Below are 13,784 nucleotides of genomic sequence, written 5' to 3'. Positions count from 1 at the left end.
GTTTGTAGTTCCTCGTAGATCAAGTTGGAAACTTTTCGTGCTTATAGTACTGATTTGAGCTTTTAACATTGTTTCATAGTATCCTACTTGATCTCCTAGGTTTGATTGCAATACCTTCTTCTTGATCTAATCGCTAGTTTCAGGCTTTGCTGTATCAGTACAAAATTTTATGTTTCTTCAGAGGAAGGTCATATGAATTGTCTGTCAAAGTTCAGTAACCTATGATGCTTAGGAAAAGGAGGCTGAATTGTCAATAACAAAGTTTCTCTGTGTGGCTTAAAATGGGTCTCTAAAAGTAATTTAGTAGATGTCATTAGTTGCAGCTATTTGTACTTTTTTCATAAGCCCCTCTACAAAGTGTTTATAACTTAAATACTCTTGCTAATTGAAAACGGCAATTATAAATGCCTTATGGTGGTAAGCTAAGGTCTAGTTAATGGCACTATGTCTTTTCTATCGTTGCTTTTGCACTAAGGGTTCAGAAATAGTTGGTGCCCTGGTATCGGCTGTCAATGTGCTATGCCTTTCCCATTGAGATTAGAAGCCTTTGAAAATGCAAACTGTATTCCTTATTATTGATGCCAGATTGGCCCTATTTTTATAATTTCGCAGGTTTTTGATTTTAACCTGTTTTTTTTCCTTTGCCGTTGTTTTTGGTTTACTGTGAGGAATCTGATGGTACACCATCTGCGGTTTGTTTAGAAAATATGGACCTCGGGCTGGATTGATGAATATGAAATTACATTTTGGAAAGTTTTGCACAATTCTTGCCCAAACGGTGTGTGAGCTGAATTGGAATTATGTAGTTGACATTGAAGAGGAGAATCTGAAACAGTTCCACTAAGGTTTCGTTTTTTCGAGCTATATTTTGGCTTTCGAATGGTTAGCTCCGTTCTAGTAAGCAAGCAGACAGGCCCTAACTTCAGCTTAAGGCTGGACTAATCTAAAAGTGCTGAAGGAGTGTGACTCCTCCGTGGCTCTGCTGGTGTGCTGCCATCTATTTTTACTAGCCATTTTTACTTTGTTATTATTATTATTTAAGAATTAACGACGCTTCTTGACTACTATGGTCCCTGCATCGGCCCTGCAGTACATTGCTGCAGCGTGATTCGATCTCTGGGTCCCATATTACTAAGCTAAGGTTAAATCCACTGCGCCACCACAGGACATTTTTACTTTGTAATTTTGGTTGAGTTTGTCTTTGAATTTTCTCTGCGTTTGGGCCCGAGGCAGAGGAATGTAATCACAATTGCCTCATAAACGTTAGTATTCTAAGGTTGCTAAAGAATTTAGAGCTTACTCTTTGCTCTTTTGTTGATAATTGTATTAGAATTAGTCCCATGGCGGGATATCAACTTTTGAACCAAAACAGACAGATTCTTTCTTATGCTCGTCAATCATTAGTCATAGTACTGTAGCGGTATAGTAGTTTTTCTCTCAGCTTGGTAATGAGGTGCACAGAGTTTGAAACCATCTGTAGCAACATACTGCAGTGCTTGGAATTCGTTTCTGGTAATGAGATTATGCGAAAGTGTTTCCATATCAATCCAAACAAGAAGAAAAAGAAAAATCATCAGTCTTTCCTGTTATCAAATTTCAGTGATGAAGTCATGCCAAAGCGTCTGCATAAAATTCCAAACAAGAAGAAGAGGATCATCAGTCTTTTGTATAAATTGTCCTTCACGAGAATCACTATTTTGGTGACTGCGAGTGATTAGCTACTTAATAATTGAGGTAAACATCGGTAATGACACAAGTTATGCCTAGTAACCCTCTCCCACAAACGTTTGGTAGAAATTTAGGAAGTTAGCACCTGGTTTAAATCAGGAGTATAGCATGATTTGAAGTAGGTTCACGGAAGGATTTTGAATCAATGGATGCTGAAGATGGACCCATGGTACTTTCATCATTTGATCCCTCCTACATCAAATTAAAAACTTTCCATAATCAGAGCATCACGCCAAGATTTTAACGTTATTTCAGAGTACTATACATGGTCTGTGACGATGGGAATTTTCGTATTGCAATCTTTTATGTTGTATGTTCCTGGGAACAATCAGCTAAGTGTTATCCGGGTCATTTCTGGCGATGGTGGGATTCTAATTTCTGGTAGGGGGTAAGGCCGTATCCAAGGTGGTTACGGGGTTTGAACTCCCATCCTGGAAATATTTGTCCGACTTGTAAAAACGTAACAAAAATACATATAAACATATTTTTTGACGTGTTTTTTAAAGGTTTTTTGTAACCCCCCATCCTGAAAAATACCCCACCCCCTCCAAATAGCAATTCCAGATACACCCTTGCTAGTTTGTGTGCCTGTTATTGGTACCTGTTGTGCATTTTAAGGTAAGAAGTAATTATTTTTGTCTTTAGCATGGAGTGTGGTTTAAAAATTGAGCTTTTTAAACAATTGATTGGGTGTCGGGAAAAAGAGAATGTAATCAATTCAAAGATCGACGGATTAACAAGCATAACAACTGCAGCGGTATCGGGGAAAAAAATTGTTGCTCCCGCAATACTTTGGTTGACGAAGCGAACAAAACTTTTTTCAGCCATTTAAAAATTATTCAAGGTGTCTGCATGACATCACTCTTTTAATAGAGCTTTGCCAACCAAAGTTTGTATGCATTTTGAGAGAGTTTGAGAGAGAGAGAGAGAGAGAGAGAGAGAGAGAGAGAGAGAGAGAGAGAGAGAGAGAGAGAGAGAGAGAGAGAGAGAGAGAGAGAGAGAGAGAGAGAGAGAGAGAGAGAGAGACAGAGACAGAGACAGAGACAGAGACAGAGACAGAGACAGAGACAGAGACAGAGACAGAGACAGAGACAGAGACAGAGACAGTGACAGTGACAGTGACAGTGACAGTGACAGAGAGAGAGACAGAGAGAGAGACAGAGATAGAGATAGAGATAGAGATAGAGACAGAGAAAGAGACTAAATCTGATGGATTGCTCTTCGAAACCGTGATTAATATCCAACTTGTCCAACGCTTCCATAACCTTATAAAAGTTCTATTGAGTGTGTGTTTATGCATTTTTCCGTATTGTTTAGAATGTCTTGATTGATTTTTAGTAATACTTTTAGAGATAATTAGGGGAGGGTAAAAAGGTTCCAAAAAGATATTTGAAGTTTTGTTACCAAGAATTGTTTAAAAGTTTTGGAATCGGAAATTTTATTTTCAAACACTTAAAGGTGATACCTTCCTTTTATGCTTCATTTTTTCTTTCTAATTAAATTTACTGGCATTTATTCCTTCTTAAATTGATAATTTACTGCCTTCTAATTTACTTGGTCGAGACATTCATGCAAACGAAAGCAGTACCATATATTGGTAGTGGGCCCAAACGTCTGCTTGTAAGTTCAAATGGGTTTTAGTGATTTGGTAGAAAAGATATAGGGTAAATTGAAGTGACTTCAAATAGCTACCCTGTTTAAGTTGTCCTCAGCATAGGATCTGTTCAGGAGCGAATTTGAATAATTCCATGAAACAAAGAGGTGAGAGAAACGAAACTGATTTCCATGAGACAAACAACTGGCAAAAATTGAAAATTAAATACGTTTTTCAATTAGACCAAGTTCAGACACACTGGCAAGCGGTCTTTCGGCCTGGAAAAATGGTTATGTGTTTCTACTAAAATGATGAATGCTTGAAACTAGAATGACGCATGGCATTGCATGTTATGGTAAATAGAAGTAATGATGAACAATAGAAGTCTGTTTCACGTGACTGTAGAAAGGAATGGAAAAATGATTAATAAGACTCCTTATCTACTGAGAACAACAAAAGGTCAATAACAATATTTTTACTGGTGAAGCAACTGTTCTTACTCGCTAAGTGTCTGTTTTCCTGTGTTTTTAAATTACCGTTAATTATGATAGCTACTGGGGAACGAAAATAACTTTTTGTTGTTGTTTTGGGAGCTAAAATTATGTTAAACTGTTTGCAATAAATTCGGAAAGACAATCTGATTCCTTCTACCAATCGCAATTTTTTCATTTTTTATTTTGGGGATTTTATTTATTTTAATATTTTTTTTTCCTTCTTTGTTTCAAAATATATTTTATTTTTTTAAAAATTATCGTATCTTAGTTTTATATGCTGAATCCAAAAATGTAATTATGATTTGGCTAACATATACGGTTTTGCTTAAGGATTTTTTAAATCTTTTTTTATAGCCAAAAATCAACCAAAACCTTCAAAAACTCGGGGTGCTAGCCATAAGCTGATTACATCTTAGAATTAAGTAAATGAAGCTAAACTAAGTAGCATTCCTTCACAATTGTAAAAATAAAGTAGTTATATCCAAAACACTTGAATTTTAGCAAATCATTTTTTCGCATCGTTACACAAAACCGTGGGTGATGAAAAATTCTTGTTGAATTCTGAATGCATATCTTGATTTACTTTTTTTAGTTTTCAACTGCAAAAATGTTTAGTTACTTTTTGCTACTAATTCTCACTTGCAGGATTATTTTTATGGGTATGTCAAAATGAGAGCCAATCAAGGGTATCGAACATCAAGATATAAAAAAAAGAACAATGTACTTATTCAATTTGGCTTTCGAAGCATTTCTATATTCGGTATATTAGATATTTCTCATTCATTGGGTGGGTGTTTCCTGTCTTGAATAAGTAACCTTGCGTAGGAACCTTTGGTTTCAAAGGGGTTGTTTTGGAGTCAAAAACTTTTTTTTCTTTTACTTTGTTGAATGGCCTGTGCTCTAAAGTTCTTGTTGCTTATCACATTTTTCTTCTAGACTGGTGATAAATCGTTGATTGTTTATGAGAGGGGTTGCTTAAGAGCTGGCGAAGAATGGGTGGAATCGAACCTTATACCAGTTGCATGTGTTACTGTTTCTATAGCTATATTACAGGTATATTTTTTTCTGTTCATATCCCGAACAATTCTAGTAGGCGTGTAAGTACAGAGCCAAGGGTTTTCTTTGATGCTCAGACAAAGATCAAACTATCGTGGCTTAATAAGTTCAGCTTAATAAATAAGTCATTTCATAATGAAACATTACCTTAAGTTATTTTTAAAATTATTTAAAGATTGGAATCCTGCTGTTGCTTGGCGCAAATGAGAAAGAGAACTTTTTAGCTGTCACTCACTAGATAAACGTAACTACTTTGATCAGTTAATTTTGATTCTATGTCTGCCTGCAATTTAACCACGTTCGGTACAAGTACAAAATTCTACAGGAATAAACTGGTAAATTTAGATCCAGTCCCTAAAGGGAGGAGTATCGAAACAGGGAGAAAGTTCTAGTAGGGAGTGGAGGGAGACATCTGTCACACTAAAGTCATGGCGAATGACATTTAATATGACTAATTGAGATACAGGAGATTCAAATCAATTCATATTTATTTTTCTTTTAAGCCAAATCATCGTCAGTTTGAAGTGTCTGAGAAAATCAAAGATAATCTTTTGTTCCATCTTTATTTTTTGATAAATAATTTGGTATAGATTTAATTTTTGTGTATTTAATGAGTGTATAATTTCAACAGAACTTGGACGTAGGAAAAATTATCAACGAGAAGGGTTGCCTCCAAGCTGGCCAAGATTGGCTGGAAAGGAATATGTTTATTGTTGCGGGAATGGCCGCCATTGCTGGAATAATCCAGGTAACGTGATCTTAGTAACCGAGCATGCATATATGATATTGGCGGTGTTGGCCTATACCACTTTTGGCACTCGTTTTAATTCAGTGACGTAGCCAGAACGGAAGAGTCCAAAGGTTTTGATCCCCTCCCCCTAATAATTCTTGGCTAATCTTCGCCAAACTGTTTCAAGAGGGGTTTATAAAGGAAGACTAGAGTATACACTTTTTACCTTCTAAAAGGAAGAAAAAATTCCCTGAGTCGAGCCCTGCCCTTCTAATAAAAAAAAAGAAAAGAAAAACGAAAATTGTCTCTGGACCACAACTCTGGCCACACTTCTGTTTTCAGTATTTTATTACTAATAGCATGTTTTGTGCCAACTCATCATTCCAAAGTTGGAATGATAATGACGTCAGAGGATTTCATAAAACGATCCTGGTAAGTTGTTGAAAGACTGTAGACGAAAAACTAGGACGAGCCAAGATAAATAGTATCATAATTTAAACAAAATTAATCCTGGCCGAATGGTGAGAAAGGTCGCTGGTTTGATTCTTGGTTTTGGCTAATATTTGGTTTGGGGTGAAGGATAGTGGCGTTATCGTGCAAGGCAAGCCAAATGTCAACTGGGCTTCAACTGGGCATCTAGGATTATCTTGGAAAAAAACTTGGAAAGGGTCTGGTGACTTTCCCCTAACCATCCCACCTGAGGGCAGTGAATGAGGAGATCAGCACTGTCGCTAAGCAGATCTCATTGGTCAGTATGCAAAACTTTTTTTTGTTATTAATTGAAACAGTTCAATGGAAAGAAAACACAACGAAATATAAAGTAACTTCAGTAACCCACAGTGCAGAAGCATTGGGGGGTGGTGACCATACCAAGTTAAATATTAGACTTGGGGATATAGTACGAGTCTATAAAAGCAACATATGTAACAGAGTAAGACAGGATACATTACTGGACGATTAGCAAACATTTTGCTGTTGGTTAGCTACTCTTCGACCCATGTGTTATTTGTGTACTTGTCCAATGGATCAAAAGATGCTGTAAAGATTTTAATAATAAAAAACCAGTCCTAGAGAAGGGAAATTAATTTATGAAAAGACATACTACTACTACCACCAACTCACTGCAGCACTGGTTGCCTGACGCCAACACGGCTATGCACGCTCCTCCTCCACACCAATTTATTTAAAGCCTCTCTCTTTACACCATCCCAAGAAGTTCCAATTTTCCTCACATCCTTCTTTGCGAACTCCTCACACTCCATTCACGTCCACGTTTCAGAACCGTACTTGACCACTGTCATCTCTCTGCCTTCAGGAATTATGAACGTCAAGGACTATGATTTTTCCTGGAGCGCCAGCCTTTCTTGGCTTTGATATTTCTTGACGATACGGCATAATCGACTTTTGTTGAGGTAACATTTGTCTGCTAATTGCTTCACAAGATAGCCCACATCCCGCACAAATGGTATTTCCTTTACGGGAATCTTCAATTAAAAATGCTTGGTGGCTATCTCGGTATGTAACGCTAAAAGTTAGAATATGCATGTTTATTTAAAAGGTGAACTGCTTGTAATGATCAAAGAAATGTTTTTGAAACAGCTCACTTAGTAAAAACGTTTTTACCGGATTTAACTCTTTATATATTTTAATTTCTACCCGAATGTTTTCTTACTAAATGTTGTAGCATTTTTTTTTTTTTGCTAAATAACTCTCTATGCACTTTAATCACAATTAAATGAAGCTTATACTTTGGTTCAAAGTAAATGACATCACAAGTTCCTACAGTACAAATCACTCATTACATAGTTAAAAGATTGATACATATTTATTTAGAAAGAAGCCTCTTCTGTCAAACACTTATTTCAATAACAGCTTAGTCATAGATTTACATACAATACTAGCTGTTGGGGTGGCGCTTCGCGCCACCCTAACACCTAGTTGGTGGAGGCGCTTCGCGCCCCCCAAGCTCCCCCCCCGCGCGCGTAAGTCGTTACGCGCCATATTAGTTACGCGCCATTGTAGTCGTGTCCCTGTGTCCCACCTGTGATATATATATATATATATATATATATATATATATATATATATATATATATATATATATATATATATATATATATATATATATATATATTTAACTACGTAAAACTTGCGAATATACAACATTCTTCGCTGTCCTATTGTCTGTGCACATAAATAGATTGTCAGGTTTCCCGACTCTTGAACATGAAACGTATAATTGTCCATGGGAAAAACAATCCGTATTCAGATCTATACCTCATGATTCTAACGATTGCCCTTGAGCTTTGTTGATGAGAATGCTAATCGAACATTCCATGTGTCGCCGTCGTCATTTATATATCCCCCTGTGCCCCCCGGCGTCCCCGTTGTAGTTGTGTCCCTGTGTCCCGGTCGTCATTTATATTCCCTGTGTCCCGGTGTCCCAGTCTGTATTTTCTCTTTGGGTGTCCCGGTCGTCATTTATATTCCCTGTGTCCCGGTCGTCATTTGTGTCCCGGTGTCCCGGTCTGTATATACATTCGTTTTTGAATTGGTCTTTTTTTAGTTTTATGTTTTTTACCTTTTTTTTAGTTTTTTTAAGTTTTTTTAGTTATACCTCATGATTCTAATGATTGCCCTTGAGCTTTGTTGATGGTGATTGCTAATCGAACATTCCCTGTGTCCCCGTCGTCATTTATATATCCCCCTGTGCCCCCGGCGTCCCTGTTGTAGTTGTTTCCCTTTGTCCCGGTCGTCATTTGTTTCCCAGTGTCCCAGTCTGTAATTTCTCTTTGAGTGTCGAGGTCGTCATTTTTATTCCCTGTGTCCCGGTGTCCAAGTCGTCATTTTTGTTCCGGTCGTCATTTTTGTTCCGATGTCTCGGTCTGTAATTTCTCTTTGAGTGTCCTGGTCGTCATTTATATTCCCTGTGTCCCGGTCGTCATTTGTGTCCCGGTGCTTTGTTGATGGTGATTGCTAATCGAACATTCCTTGTGTCCCGGTCGTCATTTATATTCCCTATGTCCCGGTGTCCCGGTCGTCATTTGTGTCCCGATGTCCCGGTCTGTAATTTCGTCAGTCGACAAACATGACGTCAGTCGACACACAAACATGACGTCACTCGACACACAGACCCACAGACAAACTCTTGAACATGCAACATAATAATTGTCCATGGGAAAACAATCCGTATTCAGATCTATACCGCATTTTTCTGACGATTGCCCTTGAGCTTTGTTGATGGTGATTGCTAATCGAACATTGCCTGTGTCCCTGTCGTCATTAATATATCCCCCTGTGCCCCCGGCGTCCCCGTTGTAGTTGTGTCCCTGTGTCCTGGTCGTCATTTGTGTCCCGGTATCCCAGTCTGTAATCTCTCTTTGAGTTTCCCGGTCGTCATTTATATTCCCTCTGTCCCGGTGTCCCGGTCGTCATTTGTGTCCCGGTGTCCCGGTCTGTAATTTCTCTTTGAGTGTCCCGGTCGTCATTTATATTCCCTGTGTCCCGGTCTTCATTTGTGTCCCAGTGTCCCGGTCTGTAATTTCATCAGTTGACAAACATGACGTCAGTCGACAAACAACTTCATGACGACATTCAGCTCAATCCTTATAATGACGTCAGTCGACAAACATGACGTCAGTCGACACACACACAGACAACTTATTTTTATATATATAGATGTCCCGGTCGTCATTTGTGTCCCGATGTCCCGGTCTGTAATTTCGTCAGTCGACAAACATGACGTCAGTCGACACACAAACATGACGTCACTCGACACACAGACAACTTATTTATATATATATATATAGATTTCAGATACTAACGGAAAAACACAGTGACGCTGATATAGTAAAGAGTGATGTATTCCCAATATTATCTTCCCCACTGTTTCATTGAACATAAAATATGGAATCATAAACTTTTATTTCGAGTTCCATTTTTAAAGTTCTTCTGTCAATCAGAGAGTACAAACTGCTCTTTTCGCCAGAGACCACAAAAAGGTATTGGGCCAAGATCTTAAAATGTAACGATTAAATTTTTTGTGGGGGGAGAGATTTTCTAATATGATGAGTAGCCTTTTGAACTCTGATAGGCAAAAGAACACTTTTATAAAAGCATTTAAAAAATTATCCAGCAGAAATCAGATTAAAACAGAGAGTTGGTCTAGAGATTGCCTAGAGTTGACCTGAAAACTCCGAAAATTCCTTACACATTTACTTATTAAATAGCAAATATTTTTCAACTTCTTCGCATTCTTTTTTGTCACTGGGGTGCACATAGACAAGATGAACAGTACCTTCTGAATTCTTTTTTTTCAGGCTTGTAATCATCCGTATTTTGGTTAACGCCAGATTAATCCCCAGCTCACAGTCGGCTAAATAAACTGATTCTCTGAGTCATTGTTGAAACTCTTCAACGCTTGTCAAGGTCTAACGATTTGAGATGTTCAAATTGTTCGCTGTTATGTCATGAATATTCGGAAGACTAGTTGATAACTTGGCTGTATCAGTAGCTGAAATCTTTTTCCAGATAGCGGGCTAAAATTTACTGTCTATGGTTTTAGACCATGAACAGTCGATTTACACTGTTAGAATTTGTATTTTTTGGTAATTTGACCCTCTGGGGGCAAAAGTTGAGAATATGTGACATACAGTGATAGGATAGTGTACTATGTAGTGATATGTCAAGATGGTGGGGGAGTGCGCTCAAAACATTCTGTATACGGCTTTACGTCCTGAACAATTTGTTAGCTATCCGTAAACTTCCATTCTCTTACCCTTTGGCCCCCTTTGGGTAATTGTTAATTTTTTGTGGCAGAAAATGGCAGAAAGCGCCACTCTGCTGTCGTTTGTCATGACGAGACTTCAAAACCTTTCGTTTGGATTCTTAGACCATAGAAAATTGAGTGACTGTCATGAAATTTAAATTCCCTTGGAATTGACGTTTGGTGACACAAAATGGCAGAAAATGCCACCTTACTATGTTACGATCTCTTGTTGCATAAAAAGGGAACTAGATTTGGGAATATCCTCTCAAATGCTCCTAGTCTCGACAAAGATTTTTTTGTTCTTCAAGGCGGGGGGGCTGTAATTCTCCTTAATAGGGTCTTTGACCATGGAGATTCCAATGGTGCACGTGCCTCAGCGCCATTTTCTAGGGTTTTCAGGCTAATTTTGGAAATTCCTATAAATTTGTTTTCGCAATTAACTTTTACTATTATAATTAATCGAAATGTTAGTTATGTCTCCGGAATGAGCAGCAAATGGAGATTTTCTCTCACAAGAAAGATTTTTAATGCTTTTTCAGCATTTGGTCACTATGGGCCGTGGTTCGCTCTTTACTAGGTTACAGGTAAGGGCGTATCCAAGATTTTTATTCAGAGGTGGGGCCAAAAAAATAGAAAATTTGTTTCTGCGCATTTTTTTCTTACTTTTTTACGAGTCAGACAAAAATTAAGAAGGGGCGTCAGACCTGGAACCCTCCCCCCCCCCCGAATATGGCCATGCCTCGACTATAAAGGTTAACGTTCTAACTGATTCCTTGGCGAAAGTCTTCCTTGTTTTAGGTCAAACAAACTCAGCACTTTCAAATTTTGGGTCACTTCCTTGGCAATATATCACAGAAGTTGCCAATCAGGCGATTACTCCTAGGCTAATCCATCAGAAAATTTTCAAGGCCCAACTTTTATCGACTATGATGTAGTTTACCGCCCTAAGCCTCGGCTTTATCACAGTCTCGCACTTAGGACTGAAGCTTCCCTTGGTAGTCTGTGTGCATCCTAGCAATGGGCTCTCCTTGAGATTTTCTTTTTGTGATAAAAGCTGGTCTTGATTTCTTCCAAACCCCTTTTCCCAACGCTAATAGAGCCGTGTTTCATTGATATATCTGCAATAATTGCATTTTTTTTCTCAAAATATTTGGAATTTTTTAACATTTTATGCGTTAAAATTTGCGTAGCAAGGTGGTTAGGGGAGGAGGGGGACTTTAATGTCTGAAATCGGGGGTTGTTAAGTAAATCTGAATTGTTTAGACACTCAGCTCTTAAACGTTTTGTTGTTACAAGGGAACCTATTTTGTAAGATCGTTTCTGGTAAACAGTATTTTCGTAAAGTCATCTAATTAACTTCTTTTTTTCAAATTAAAATTTTTCTGGGTGTTGTAACGCATTTATTTTAACTGAACTGGACCTTGCCAAATCGAAACACCTGAAAAAGGTTGTTTTTAATAAACAGATTTCAAAATGTTTTTTGATTAAAGTTTTGGTTGTATCTTTTCATGAATGAAATTTAAACCAAAGATACTAATCAAAAGTATGGATTGTGATATGATTGTTTCTCGTTGAATTTCCTATCTTCCAAAATTTGAGAAGAAAATCATTGTCGATAATGTGGTTTTGAACTTCCAGAAACAGTTGTTCCTGAAGCATTAGCTGCAATGTAGTTATGAGCGAACCACGGCCCATAGTTTCATTAAATAAAAAACGAAGTTTTAGAGAAACTTCCTAGCGGGAAATTTTTCTCATGTAACAGTATTTTAAAAATATCCGTTTTCAAATTCCGAACGTGTAAAAATAGTCATGGCGAGATTGATATTCACTTTCCCTTGTCCAAAAGTCAACTTTCATTTTGACAGTTTTTGGTTGTTGGGGCTCCAATTTCAGTTAGCAGACAATTTAATAAAAATATTTAAGGGCGCTGGGAGGGGGCAAGGAACTTTCTCTTATCCATGACCTATGTAAAATCGTTTCTCACACCTGAAAATTGCCAGAAACCCAATTTCAGAAAAGCATTAGTGCCGTTTTCGAGAAAAGAATGAAAGAAAACGGTTTCGTTTAAGAGATTTATTTATATATAGTAATATCTGTTCGTTTTAGGTTTTATTTATTATAACAGTTTTTCTGCTCGTTTTAGGTTTTCATATTGCTCTTCACTTTTCGGTGGATTTTTTAAAATAATTTTTATACATTGCTGGTGAAAGTCCTCTTCCTTATTACCTTTTAAGATTACAGATGAATTTTGCATAATATACTATTCATAATTTTAAATAAGTGCCAAGTGAAAGATTAATTTGAATAAAAAAGCATCCATCAATCAATTAACGAACTTCCTCACTTTTTTCCCGTCTTTTCACCAGAAACACATCAATGCTTTCTCTAAGGAATGCTCAACTGGCTATTTGTCCTTGGTACGAACTGCCCTTCAGCCACTTCCTGGCCGAAGGGCCAAGAAACGGAGATCAGCACCGCGAGTACGGACTGTAAAGTCTAATGCCGTATCCTTTACCTTTACCCTTTTTACCTTGGTACGAACAGAGATGAGTTATGTCCTGTAATAAAGGTGGCCAAAAGCAATGTATTGACACAGTAAGCTAAAAGATCGATTGTTTCATTCTTTCTAATTATTTTATTTCTAATTATATATAGACCTAGTTATGGAACAATCCCTGTTTTATCTCTATTGTTTCCCCATCTAGTCCTTCTCCCATTTTTATCAGGCCCCCCTTTCCTTATCTTGGAAACCTGAAAACCACCTTTCTGTTGTTGTCATATTGGGAGATTCACATTGTCATATCTTTTATCAGCCAAATCTAGCATTGGCCATGGGTTCCGTGAACGTAGGTTGAAAAACTGTGCCATCTGCGGAATTTGAAGCATTTAAATTTTCTTAAAGATTTGTAAGCTATACAGTATTGGTGGAGTTTGTTTCATAAATTGAGTGGATTGGAGCTCTCGGGTTAAGAAGAGAAAAATGGATCTATATGAATCTGCAGAAGCCAGTTTGATCAAGTCTTTCTGATCCAATTTTATTACTGCTTTGGATTTTAGTGCAATAATAATATTGAAGAAGAAATTTCAAAATTGTGTGGGCGTTTGCTTTTGTGTTTATATATGAAAATACATTTTTGCGCATTTTAGTATCGACTTTCCAGTCCACTCCTAAAAAAGGTATACACTTTCTATCATTTTTGTTTTGCTGCTTAGTTTTAGGAAATACCCAGTTGAGTCCACAAAGTGAAAATTTAAGTCAATTATTTGGTCGTAAATCTTTTTAACAATTTTTTAAGTGAACTTGGTGGGATTGGTTACGGAAAGATTAATTTATTTCCCAAAATCAAACCAAAAGAAAACACCATCGATTTTTTATATGTAACTATTTAATTTATAGAAAATACAATTTTATAC

General features: G+C 37.3%; 1 protein-coding gene across 3 annotated transcripts in view; it reads left to right on the top strand.

Annotated features, from left to right (window-relative positions):
- LOC136036296 (tetraspanin-5-like) overlaps nucleotides 1–13,784 on the top strand; it is a 53,553-nt gene that overhangs the window by 34,314 nt on the left and 5,455 nt on the right. Inside the window, exons 8-9 of one of the 3 annotated variants that reach the window (XM_065718446.1) lie at nucleotides 4,753–4,869; nucleotides 5,504–5,620. In XM_065718446.1, coding sequence (XP_065574518.1) covers nucleotides 4,753–4,869; nucleotides 5,504–5,620 — 234 coding nt within the window. The remainder of the gene's footprint in view (nucleotides 1–4,752; nucleotides 4,870–5,503; nucleotides 5,621–13,784) is intronic. The other 2 variants (XM_065718445.1, XM_065718444.1) reach the window with 2 other exon arrangements.

Source organism: Artemia franciscana, chromosome 15 (assembly GCF_032884065.1).
Source record: "Artemia franciscana chromosome 15, ASM3288406v1, whole genome shotgun sequence".
Taxonomy (NCBI): Eukaryota; Metazoa; Arthropoda; class Branchiopoda; order Anostraca; family Artemiidae; genus Artemia; species Artemia franciscana.
This window is presented reverse-complemented; position numbering and strand designations above follow the sequence as displayed.